General features: G+C 41.2%; 1 protein-coding gene across 6 annotated transcripts in view; it reads right to left on the bottom strand.

Moving 5' to 3' along the window:
* reps2 (RALBP1 associated Eps domain containing 2) overlaps positions 1-12,594 on the bottom strand; it is a 213,418-nt gene extending 200,824 nt beyond the window's left edge. For 5 of the 6 annotated variants that reach the window (XR_015758764.1, XM_087992410.1, XM_087992409.1 and 2 more), the window contains exon 1: positions 12,334-12,594. Coding sequence is in view for 4 of the 6 variants with exons in the window: in XM_087992410.1 (XP_087848536.1) it covers positions 12,334-12,510 (177 nt within the window). In the remaining 2 variants the exon portion in view is untranslated. The remainder of the gene's footprint in view (positions 1-12,333) is intronic. The other variant, XM_087992411.1, reaches the window with a different exon arrangement.
* Positions 12,595-13,940: the final 1,346 nt, after the last annotated feature.

Raw genomic sequence — 13,940 nt, 5'->3', positions numbered from 1 at the left:
TGCAGTGTACAGTCAGTCCAATGTATGATCATCCCATATTTTCAGCCGAGAAATGACTGTTATGCATCCAATAAAGTCCCACTCCTCCTGGCCATGTGTTTCTGGAGATTAGTGCAATTAATGATTTTCGCAAATAGTAGACGTGGCAGACACACTCATTCGCAACATGTACTTTTATACCAGCAAGAAAGTTCTCTCTCTTCTTTCAATTAATACAGCAAATAATTGAAGACTGGATTTGCAGTGGGCAAAAAGCTGTTAAGTATCATACACAATGAAATTGCAAAAGACAGGTGCACAAACAGTGGGACTTGCTCAATTCTCCACGTTTAAGTCAACCCCACTGCCCAGTTTTCGTTATATCCTATTGCAGTGATTAGAAGGACGTTGGCCAGTTTGGTCTCTAACTAGGAGTTCCCTGATTGGGGCCGTTAACCTGGACCAAGCAGGGAGCCCTGGCTGACGGATATAAACAAGAGTCTCAGAGATTCTCCTTACTCTAGGGGCTGGTTCTGAGCTAGCTGGTCAGAGTCTACGTACAGTGCACATGCAAATGCTCAGGACTTGGAGACAGGATACCAGCATCTGTGGAGCTATTTCAACTATATACACATGCTATACGTGCAACAAAAACAGAAAATGCTGGAGAAACTCAATAGCTTTGGCAGCATTTGTGGAGAGAGATAGATTAGATTCCCTACAGTGTGGAAACAGGCTCTTCGGCCCAACCAGTCCACACCGACCCTCCAAAGAGTAACCCACCCAGACCCATTTCCCTCTGACTAATGCACCTAACACTATGGGCAATTTAGCATGGCCAATTCTCCTGACCTGCACATCTTTGCACTGTGGGAGGAAACCGGAGCACCCAGAGGAAACCAATGCAGACACAGGGAAAAATGTGCACAGACAGTCCCCCAAGGCTGGAATCGAACCTGGTGCTGTGAGGCTGCAGTGCTAACCACTGAACCACCGTGCCACCACAGAAAGCAGTGTTAACGTTTTGGGTCCAGTGACCCTTCTCTGCACCGGCTGTGCCAGACCCGCTGAGTTTCTCCAGCAATTTCTGTTCTCATCTCAGATTCCCATCTTCCACACTTGCTTTTATTTTAATGCTATACATGCATCAGTACCAGCCTGAGAATCTCATTTCACAAATGCATAGTTTAGTTATTGGGTGCAAGAAAACAAACCAATGATACATGCTGAGTTGTGAAGATGTGTAGCAGTTTAACACACATCCAGTCACAGCAGTCTGCTTGTCACAAATGACAAGGATGGTAATCTCCTACACCACCATGTTCCAGTTTTTTTCATGGCCTGTAAAAGTGAGCCCTGTTTTCAGAGGTATTTTGACTTGTATGCTGTTTATAGAATCCTTGTAAACTTCTTTCCAATCCTCAAAAGTATATGACCAACCTTTTAAATGGTAGTTTGCACAGACAAAATCATCTGTGGGATTATGACACTTCCTGCAGTTAATTCCTGAATGAAACAAATCTCATGTGCTATTCTCTATTCAGCCAACATGTGGCTGCAGGAATTGCCACTGGATAATAATCAGGAATGAGAAACATGTCTTTTAATTATTAACAGAGACAAGGGCAATGCTACTGTGTTCCAAATAAGTAGCCTTAGTGACTGTGCATATGTGAAGATTCAAGCTTAACCTAGAGCTAAATATGATCAGAATGTTAAAAAATAGACTGGTTCAGCCTCAGTTGGCAACCAGTGAGAAGGATGGAGTGTGCATCAGTGAAACAGAGTTTGCAGCTTGAATTGAAAACAAGGTCTGCAGTGTCGCAAGAGCTATGAAAAAAAACTACTCTATACTCTATGTCAAACAAGCATTCTGACTACGTAGAGAGTGAGGTTGAGAAAAGTGGTAGTGAGGTAAGGTGGGGGTGTCATCACAGTGCCTATCTAAATGGTGGCATTTAGGCTTTTAAATGCAGCACTGACTTGGTCTTTTCAAATTACGCTGTCTTTGAACTATTTAATGTCACTTGGCAAGACACCAGAGGTGGGTAGAATAGCCATTGCACTTAATTCTCTTGCTGCAGTTAGATAGGGAAAAATGACACCAGGTGACTGCATATTGAAAATTCAATATCTAACACACTGATTTCTATCTTCCATTAACCAGAGATCATTCAAACTGAAGAATTAACTCACACTAATTTTCATGTATCCACTACTCTGCTTTCGGTAACATTGGTCTGCTCCTACTGAAGCAAAGGCTCAATTTTAAAAATCTCATCCTGGTTTACAAATCCCACTGTTGGCTCCTTTTTTTTCCACTGTCATCTCCTCGAGCTCCGCAACTCTGTGGTATAAAACTCAGGCATTCAGCATCCCTCATTCTAAATAATCTTACCATTGGTGGCTATGCATTTAGTAACCAAGACCTTGAGATCTGAAAACTCTCTCCTTGAATTTCTCCCCTTCTTTCCCACTTCAAGATATTCCTTTAAAGCTCCTTATTTGATAAAAGCTTTCAGCGGCCTTCCTAAAGGGCTCTTTCCATGACTGACTTGTCCAATCTTACTTTATGTTACTACTTTGAAGTGCCTTTGGAACATTTGATTGTTTTATATAATGCCTTTTTTTAAATGCAAGTTGTTGTTGTTTAACTATGGACAGCTGAAAGAGTTAGTGTGTAAAGTTGGTCACAAGAACAAATCAAAAGAGAACCAGTTTATTTACACTGTGTGCACTAAATTATGTGCACTCAGTTTGTTGGAAATGATTTCCATAACAATTAAATATTGAAATGATTACAGGCACTATGAAAATTACTGGCAGATTTTTTAAAAGAAAAATTTAAAACATGTGCACACCCTAGACCCTGAACATGCTGCCTATTTTTAAACTAATGGTCTTTTGCTGCTGTCTTATTCTGTTAAAGCAACACAGTTCAGACAACAGCTGTTCCTCTGTAATGATTTATGTAATAATTTAATTTCCTTGATTGTAATTACCTAGGGTATTTCAAATACTTCTTTCTTTTATGGATTTATGCTTTTGCGCCAAGACTGCACTGTCCTACTTTGCATAAGCCTGACTAAAGCCTGCAATTCACATGTCATGACAGCATTTTTGTTATCTGTCCCTAACCACCCTGGAGCTCAATGGCTTACTAGAACCATTTCAGAGATCAGTTATGAGTCAGCCAAATTTTGTCTGGGTGCAGGTGGGTCTGGAGCCACTTGTACAAGAATATTGGGGAACCAGCTGGATTTTATTTTAAAAATGACAAATTGAAGTCACCATTACTGAAATTAACGTAATGTTCCACAATTATTAATTGAAATTAAAATTCCACCAGCCACTATGGTGTCATCAAGGTATTAACCTGGACTGCTGAATTGAGAACCCTGTGATGTTGTCACAATGAATAAGAATGATGGTTTGGGGGGTGGGGGTAGTCACTAGTATATAGTATGCTTAATATAGCTCCAACAGGAGTAAAATATGTGTTTTATTGGTGGTGGCCCTACATTCCCTTACACTAACAGGCTGGGATGCTTCCTGCAGAGTTGCAATTTGTTTCAAACTTCAAATTCAGACAGATAAACATTCAGCCACACGTATCAAAGCATCCCAACTGAAGCAGAAAGCCTATCGGTGATGTTATCTGCCTTCCACAAAGCCATAATTCCTCACTGGGTTAATATTTACACGTTCCTTCCAGCCCTTGGTGGAGCAGAACATCCCCAATGCAGGTTACTCAAGTTACAATCTGCATTCTATACTCAGCCAATGTGCACAACTACTTCCTTTCAGTAACTGTGGATGGAAAACAAGTCAGAGCAAAAAAACCCTGCCAGGTATTTGTTTCGCTAAACCATGTAAAGAATATGTACAGTTATTAGGGAGAAAATTAAGTGCGTGCTTGTCAGAAGAGCTGTCACAGGCATGATGGGCTGAAAGGTCGATTGCTGGGAGGGTCCAATAATAGTTTTGTAATTTTGCGACAGATTAAGTGGCTTGCACTCACACTGTTGATAGGGAACTGCCTTATTTTGGCAAAAAAGACATAATTCATAAAAAACCTTGAAACACACACATTTCCTGGACCATTTCTGTACACAGTCTTTGCATATGAGACAAACAATGGAAGTTTGCATTGAAACGGGAAAAAAAAAGCCAGAGGCAATCCTTACTTTTACATGACAACATTTACATAAGAACAGATCTTTATATACAAACACAGTTAGTGAAGCATTCCTGTATACAGTCTTTGCACATGAAAACTTGGCATTCCTTGCAGTTGCAAAAAAGAACCAAGCTTTTCTTACTCATGCAGCATTATATTTACATATATTTGAGGCACTGGGAGGGTCCAATAACTGAACTGAACCCACTTCTACTTTTCGCAGAAAGACCTTGAACAGCGGTCTTCCCCCCACCACGCCTTGATGGCAGCTGCCCATGCATTAGTGTCACCACTGATCCTTTTAAATTTCAAAAATATACTTTATTCATAAAAATCTTATATACACAGTCACAAAATGTACTTCAGTTCTGTACAGTACAATATCTTCAAAAAAATACATTTGATAAAGTCTACATAAGACATTATGCAGAAAAATGACAGTGCAGATGATTTGGAGGCAACCTTGCAGTACAAGTTGTTAATTTAAATTGAGCAATCAGAGACAGAGTAAAATTAAAAGGCAGTATTTGAATTGGTGTTCCCTTGAGAACTGTACTAGGACCTCCGCTTTTCACCATTTGTACGTTAAACAGCTGGAGTGAAGGATTATAGATTTACATATTCAAGTGTATCAAATAAATTACAAAATGAAGAATGAACAAATTCAGTGAGTGAACTTCATCTGCCAACATTTTGTCCAAAATTTAAAGTGATTAAATTACAATAAAGTAAACTTAACAGGAATACAAGAAAGAAATCAGGATACTTATTTAATGAGAAAGAGACTTGAAGTTGTTGAAGAGCAAAATAGACTTAATTGTTCAGGTACACAATTATTAAAAGCTGGTACACAGTAACATCTCACAGGATTACGTGCTGAGGGATGCACTAAAACTTGTGGCAGCTGTCGCCAAGGTGCAGTGGGGAACAATCACCAAGGTCTTTCTGTCAAAGACAACTGGGGCTCCATTCAGTTATTGGACAGATATCTTTACATAGAGATATGTACATAAAGACACTTGTTATGAATAAAATATATATTTTTGAAAAAGTCAAAGCTCACATTATGTTCATCTTTTACATTCTAATTCCTTAAAAAAAAAGTTTGTTTCAGTATTGCAGACCTCCAAAAACCAATTCACCATCTACAAGGCACAAGTCAAGACTGTGATGGAATACTCAAAAAGTAAAACTGCTACAGACACTGGAAAATTGGAAATAAAATTAGAAAATTCTAGAGAAACTCAGCAGGTCTGGCAGGATCTGTGGAGAGAGAGAGAACAAGTTAAAAAAAGCCAAACGCTGCCAGATCTGCTGGGTTTCTCAGACATTGCCTGTGATGGCATACACCCCACTTGCCTGGATGGTTGCAGATCCAACAATGCTCAAGAAGCTCGTCATACAGGACAAAAATCAGCCAGCTTGATTGGCATTCCTTGAACAAATGCTCACTCTCTCCACCACCTACTCACAGTTATAGCAGTATGCATCATCTCAAAGATGAATTTCAAATCTGCCAAGGCTCTTTAGACAGCACCTTTTAAACCCATGACTACTATAATCTAGACGGAGAAGACAGCAGATAGATGGAACATTACCATCTGTAAGCTCTCTTCAAAGTCACTGATCCTCCTGATCACCATATATAGAAACTTTAACAAAACTAATACACACTATATATCTTCAGTGTCGCTGGGTTAAAACCATGGAACTCCCTCTGTGGTGTCAGGGAGGGTCTACATACACCAATAGCACTTCAAGTAGATAGCTCACACCGCCCTCCCAATGGGCAATAAATGCTATCCCAGCCAGTGATACTCCTATCTTACAAAAGAACAGAAAAAAAAAGCAGAAAAACCTATCTATACAGTGTGTTCTGCATTTCCTCAAAAAGTGTAATGATTCCATAATAAATTCCAAAAAGGAAATTGAATATACACTTGAAGAAAAAGTTGCAGATCCACGAGGAAGGGACAAAGGATGAGGATTAATTTCGTAGCTCTACCACAGAGCCAGCATAGGTAAGCTAGGCTAAAGGACCATATTCTGTGCTGTAAATTATATGATTCTAATTTAAAAGGTTGAATGTCTAATGCATATGGTAAACCAGGAACATTATAGGCAGCAACATGTGCATCTCTATTTAAGTGACATTACATGGAAATTCTTTTCCAATTTCATTTTTCTATTGCAATTGCTTGAACTGAAAAATAGCAATGAACAATGAATAACTATGTTTCCACGATGAGATACAGTTACTTTGTAGAATTAATTAAAATTAAAAAGATGACAGGGGAGGAAGTGGTATAGTGATAGTGTTGCTGGATCCAGGAATCTGAAATTTTTGACTAATAATCTGTGGAGAGAGGGTCAATTCCTACCCACAACAGCTGGCAGAATTTGAATTCAAGTAAAATAGCAGAAATTCATAGCCAGTCCAAAGATGACCATGAAAGCATTGTTGATTATGTAAAACACTCATCTCATTAGTGTTAGGGAATTAAATGGGAATTCAGCCACACAGCAGCATGGTGGGATAGTGGTTAGCACTGCTGCCTCAAGTGCCAGAGACCTTGGTTTGACTCACCTCCCCCCCAGCCTCCCCACCTTCGGCAATCATCTGTGTGAGGTTTGCACATTCTCCCTGTGTCTGTATGGGTTTCCTCAGGTTACTCCAGTGATCTCTCAGTCCAAAGATGTGCAAGTTAGGTGGATTGGCCATGCTCAGTTATCCACAGTGCCCATGGATGTGCAGACTAGGTGGATTAACCATGGGAAGTGCTGGGTTATAGGATAGGGAGATGGATCAGGGTGGGTTGGTCTTTGGAGTGGCAGTGTGGACCTGATGATCCACCCAATCTATGCCTCCCAATTTTGCAGATGTCTATCAGGTAGCCCATCAGCCTCCATCAATTACAGTTTGTCCAACCTCTCGTCATTATTAAAACCCTCCAGATTAGGCAGCATCCTGGTAAATCTTCACCCTCTCCAAAGCAGGTTCATGAACCTAAAATAACCGCACCTTCCTCTCTCAAAGAGAGGCTGTCAGACCTGCTGAGTGTTGCAATTTATTTTGAGTTGTCCTTCCAGTTGAGCAGCATTATTTCCTGTTTTACATTCATTAGTCATCTTGCTAAATACTATAAATATAAATTCAATTCAGATCAAGTCTTTTTATACGCTTTATGGAGCTATTTTAAAATTTAAAACAAAGTTTGATTTGTACAACAAGACCTTGCTGCCACCTTCTTCTTGGTTCCCACACCTAGTGCTGGAAGAGATGGACAAAGCATGTACTAGTGTCGGTTTCCAGAGGTTGTTCTCCTGTTACCAGAATGCCAGTCTGGATCAAGCAAGGCTGAGCAGGAAACTCTCCTGCTCTTCTTGTCTGTCATGGTATACAGGAAGGACATGCAGCTTGATAATGAACCTGTTTAGTCACATTAGAAACATACCCGCCAAGTTCTGGAACAGGAATTAAATCTAAAACTTCTGGGTCAGAGGCAGGGACATGACCTACTGCACCACATTAGCTCCCCCACTGTCTATCAGGGATGAATACAGTGCACCTTTTCACACTTGAGGGGACACTAGATGAAAGGTAGAAGTGGGTACTACGGATGCTGGAGATTTGAGTCAAGATTGAGTGGTGTGGGAATTGCACAGCAGATCAGGCAGCATCCGAGGAGCAGGAAATTCGATGTTTCGATAAAATTTCCTTCATCAGGAATCAGATGAAAAGCTTTTGCCCGAAACATTGATTTTCCTGCTCCTCAGATGCTGCCTGACCTGCTGTGCTTTTCCAGCACCAGTCTAATCAGGACACAAGATGATTCCCCTGGCAGTCTTGTGTTGCCAACTATTCGCATTATAGGGATGATATGAAAATAAACTCCCCAAACACCTAGTTATTCTCACCAAGTTATCACAAGTACATAATTCTTTGAAGTTTGTGTCACAGGTAGACAGGTTGGTTAGCATGCTTGCCTTCATTGCTCAGACCTTTGAGCAACGAAGTTTGGATGTCAAGTTGATGATTTACTGGACGTTGGTGAGGCCCCCTTCAGAATACTAAGCATTTCTAGTCCCCCTGTTATTGGAAGGATATTATTAAACTGGAGAGGGTGCAGAAAAGAATTACAGGATGTTGCTGGGAATGGAGGGTATGAAATATCAAAAGAAGACTGGAAAGACTGGGACTTTTTCACTGGAGCTTAGGAGGTTGAGGTTTACAAAATCATGAGGGACATGGATGAGATGAATGACAAGGTTCTTTTCCCCTCGGGTGAAAGACTTCAAAACTAGAGGGCATATTTTTAAAGTGAGAGGAGAAAGATTTAAAATAGATAAGGGGGCAATTGTTTTTTCATAAAACACAGACTGATTAGCATGTGGAATGAACTGCCAGTGGAAGTGGTGGGCGCAGGTACAATTACAGTGTTCAAAAGACATTTGGATAAGTATATAAATAGGAAAGGTTGGGAGGGATATGGCCAAGTGCAGGTAGGTGGGACTAGTTTAGTTTGGGAACATGGTTGGCATGGACTGAGGAATCTGTTTCCATGCTGTATAACTATCAGCCACTGGCCTGATGCTGCAAATACAAGACACTGGAGTTGGATGAATGATCATTCAGAATGGTCAACTGTTCTACACATTATCTTCATAAAGTTGCAGAAGTTACAGAGACCTCAATCTCAACTACTTGGTTCGTTTGCATGACCTGGACCAATATGTATGGTCACTGGGAGAATATGAATTCATATTAACCTCGCTCTATTGTTACAATTTAATTGTCTATCAAAAAGGGCTTGCCAAGTTATTCATGTATTTAATTTTAGTATGTCTTACAATATAATGATTTCAAAGTTTTGTAAGATGGCATGGAAATTACAAATGCTGTTTGTACTAAGCAACCAACCCATTGCTTCCCAATTATTTTCTGATGTGTCTCCTAATTAATTTCTTCCATCTTAAGATCAGAAGTGGGGATGTTCACTACCATTCACAACTCCTCGGATACTAAAAATGTCCACATCCATTTGCAGCAAAACCATGACAATATCCAGATTTGGGTTGACACATGGCAAGCACCAATTCTAACACAAAAAAAAAGTCAGGCAATAACCATTTCCAATAAGAGAATCTAACCATCACCCCTTGACATTCAATGCCATTCATCGTAATTCTGAATTACCCACTATCAACATCCTAGGGGTTACCATTGACCAAAAACTGAATTGGACTAGCCATTGTGGGTGGTGTGGTGGCTCAGTGGCAGCACTGCTGCCTCCCATAACCAGGGACCCGGGTTTGATTCCAGCCGAGGGTGACTGTGTGTGGAGTTTACACATTCTCCCTCTGTCTCTGTGGGTTTCCTCTGGGTGCTCTAATTTCCTCCCACAAGAAGCGCAGGCTAGGTGAATTGGCCATAGGAAATGGCCCATAGTGTCCAGGGATATGCACGTTAGGTGGATTAGCCATGGGAAATACAGGATTACAGGAATGGGGGTGTAGGTCGAGATGGGATGATGTGGACTCAATGGGCTGAATGGCTTGCTTCCATACTGTAGGGATTCTATACAAATATCATGGCTGGAAGTCGGGTCAGAGACTAGGAATCCTACAGTGAACAACTCACCTCATTACTCCCAAAAACCTGTCCACGATCTACTAAGCACAGGAGTGCCATGGAGTGCAGCTCCACCATCACTCAAGAAGCATGACACCATCCAGGACAAAGCAGTCTGTTTGACTGGCAACATATTCACAAATAAACATCCACTTCCTCCAACGCTGATGCTTCATTGCATGAGTGTGCATCATTTACACCAAGTACTGCAGAAATTTACCAAGGACAGCACTTGCTAAAACCACAAAGACTATCATCTAGAAGGACAAGAGCAGCAGATACATGGGCACAGTACCACTAGCAAGTTCCCCTTCAAGCTGCTCAACATCCAGACTTGAAAATATAATGCCATTCTGGTTCACTGTTGCCAGGTCAAAAACATTTGAACTTTCACCCGAACAATTCAAGAAGGTGACTCACTTTCTCCTCAAGGACAACTAGGATTGGTTAATAAATGCTGGCCCAGTCAATAACATTCACATCCCATGAACCAATATCAAAAAAAACCTGACACCAAGAAGTGGTAAGGGATTCTGGACACAAAAAATTTGACTCAAATTCCTTGTTCCAACTCTAGCCAAACAGATCCAGGCCTTCAGCAAAATGTTAGGAAGCTACCACAGAAAATTGACCCATTAAGTTCAGGTCAAATCTAATCCGGCCAGAAACTACTTTTGCAGCCTATTTTCAATCACCAGGAATCTGTTGGAAAGCATTAATCAATAGTGCTATCCAATCATAATTCCTCACCAATGCTCACTTATTTTTTGCCAGGACCATCTGGCTTCAGGTACCAGTAAAGGTTTGATCCACCCATGAATGCATTAGCTGCATTCCAGAGAAGAGGATTGTGCCTTGGATGTTTGTGTGAAGTACAAAGAAGTCTTTGATAGCCATTGACTTCAGATTTACAAAGGATCAGTGGCACAAAGGAAAATTGTTGCAACTTTGAGTCTAATCAACTCATCTCCAGAACACGTTCCTCAGAGCAGGATCAAAGGCTGATCTCCTCTTTGCTGCTTAAATCAATGAGCATCTCTCCAGAAGTTGGAATGTTCACAGATGATAATATTGGTGTTCAGTTCCACTTCCAATTTCTCAGTCAGTGACGCAGTCCTTACCTTCATGCAACAAAGATTTGACCTCCAGAAGAAGTGTCAAGTAATAACACTCCCAAACAAGGGATGGATGAACCATCTCCAAAATGAAGTAAAATTGCATTACTGTTATTACCTCACCTACCAACAACAGGTGGGGGGCGGGGGGGGTCATCTCTGACCAGAAACCCAAACTGACAGGTCATCAGGACCTTTGTTACAATAGCAGCTACAATGTGCAAGACTATTGATCTGCAACAAGTTTCTTTATCAGCACTTTGTAAACAAATACCATCTACCACCCAAAGGATCTGGTCAACAGCCCCTCAAAACTAGCACCACACTGTTTTTACTTCAGTCCCAATTGCAAAGTTCTGGAAAAAAGAAATAGGTATGGCAACATCTGCAGAGGGAAATAAAGGCAACAAAACAATTGTCCTTCAGTACTAGAGTTTGTCTTCTGAAGATTCAAGTTGGACTCAATACATGACTTTTGTTTGTCACCAGATGCTGCCAGTCCTGTTGAGCTTTCCCAGCACTCCTTTTACTTTAGGTTTCACTGTTTGACGTACTTTCCGTTTAGTAATTGGGAATGTGTTACCCAGGGATCAATACAGACCGGGCTCAAGGCATGCCTGCTTTATGTGGACGTGCAACAATCTTAAGGGAACCGGGCAGTGCATTAACCTTGCCAAACATTGCAAACATAGGTTAGGGGACCATTGCTCCTGACTTGGGTGAGTTATAGTTCCTCCATTTGGCAGGGTGAAATCGTCTGAAACTCCCCACCTAACGTTCCCACTGGAGTATCAAAATGATGGAGCACAGTACATTCACAAATGCTACTACGAATGGGCAAGTGTCAACAATGCTCAGGTCTGAAAACCAGCAGAGAAAGGCTTAGCAAAGTGCTTTCGACTTTAGCACAGCCCAGCACCTCACTTACTGTGTTATATTAAGATTTATAACTTAGTTGATTTTTTAAAAAATGAGGAAATTCAGCCCAGACAACAACTGACTGTTGGAAGAGGACGTTCCTTCATAAATACGCGAGATGAATACATCAGCGGCCAGATTTGTGGCGATTGTCGTTACTGCAATTTATCATAGGGGGAGATTTCGGGTTTCGCCCACATATTGCATTGACACAATGATTAAATAAAACAGACTCATTTTACAGTTAACTGAAATACTGGAGGCATTTTCCCCCAGTCAGATCAGCTGTGAAGATGAGAGCAACTCGTAGCAGCTTGAAAACTGAAAAGGGAAAAAAACCCAAACACCCACACGGTAAAGACGTGTATTGAAAAAACAGAGAAAGGCACATTTTAAAAGTTCCAGCGGTGCAACAGATAAAAACTTCCACAGAAAAACAATCTGCGGGTAGTCACTCAACAAACAACCAGAGTCGTTGTTGAATGGATTGCAAAAACTCCTTTACCTACCTGGTGCAAAGTGTCTGCAGGGAGCTGCGAGGCTCGGAATAACTCGCCAACTTTAGCTCCGGCGACAACTCTGCCTGTGGTATCGGCGTCTGCGAGAGTCAATGAGAAAAGGTCGGAGAAGCGCTTCTCCTCTGGCTCACTCAGCACCAAGCCCCCCACGACACAGTCTCCGGACATGCTGCTGATCCTCGCTGGGCCACTTTACCTGCTGCCCAGTCCTTACTGCTGCCAAGCACAACCCCAACCGTTTCTAAAGCTCCCGTTTCCCGGCTCCACAGCAACCACCATTTTTTTAAAGCAGCAAACGTGACGTCATCACCTCCCTGCTGCAGGATCCAGCTGTTGCTGCAGGATTCAATTCATCTGTTACTACAGCTCAGAGCTCAATTCATCTGTTACTACAGCTCAGGGCTCAAATCATCTGTTACTACAGCCCAGGATTCAATTCATCTGTTACTACAGCTCAGAGCTCAATTCATCTGTTACTACAGCTCAGAGCTCAAATCATCTGTTACTACAGCTCAGGATTCAATTCATCTGTTACTACAGCTCAGAGCTCAATTCATCTGTTACTACAGCTCAGGGCTCAATTCATCTGTTACTACAGCTCAGGGCTCAATTCATCTGTTACTACAGCTCAGGATTCAATTCATCTGTTACGACAGCTCAGGGCTCAATTCATCTGTTACTACAGCTCTGGATTCAATTCATCTGTTACTACAGCTCAGGATTCAATTCATCTGTTACTACAGCACAGGATTCAATTCATCTGTTACTACAGCTCAGGGCTCAATTCATCTGTTACTAGAGCTCAGGATTCAATTCATCTGTTACTAGAGCTCAGGATTCAATTCATCTGTTACTAGAGCTCAGGATTCAATTCATTTGTTACTACAGCTCAGAGCTCAATTCATCTGTTACTAGAACTCAGGATTCAATTCATCTGTTACTACAGCTCAGGGCTCAATTCATCTGTTACTAGAACTCAGGATTCAATTCATCTGTTACTACAGCTCAGGATTCAATTCATCTGTTACTAGAGCTCAGGATTCAATTCATCTGTTACTACAGCTCAGGGCTCAATTCATCTGTTACTACAGCTCAGGGCTCAATTCATCTGTTACTAGAGCTCAGGATTCAATTAATCTGTTACTACAGCTCAGGGCTCAATTCATCTGTTACTACAGCTCAAGGCTCAATTCATCTGTTACTGCAACTCAGGATTCAATTCATCTGTTAATACAGCTCAAGGCTCAATTCATCTGTTACTACAGCTCAGGATTCAAATCATCTGTTACTACAGCTCAGGATTCAATTCATCTGTTACTATAGCTCAGGATTCAATTCATTTGTTACTACAGCTCAGAGCTCAATTCATCTGTTACTAGAGCTCAGGATTCAATTCATCTGTTACTATAGCTCAGGATTCATCTGTTACTACAGCTCAGGGCTCAATTCATCTGTTACTACAGCTCAGGATTCAATTCATCTGTTACTACAGCTCAGGGTTCAATTCATCTGTTACTACAACTCAGAGCTCAATTCATCTGTTACTATTACAGCTCGGGATTCAATTCATCTGTGACTACAGCTCAGGGTTCAATTCA

The sequence above is a fragment of the Chiloscyllium plagiosum genome, unplaced genomic scaffold (genome assembly GCF_037043375.1).
Source record: "Chiloscyllium plagiosum isolate Xiang-an unplaced genomic scaffold, Cpla_swu_hap1 HiC_scaffold_12, whole genome shotgun sequence".
Classification (NCBI taxonomy): domain Eukaryota; kingdom Metazoa; phylum Chordata; class Chondrichthyes; order Orectolobiformes; family Hemiscylliidae; genus Chiloscyllium; species Chiloscyllium plagiosum.
This window is presented reverse-complemented; position numbering and strand designations above follow the sequence as displayed.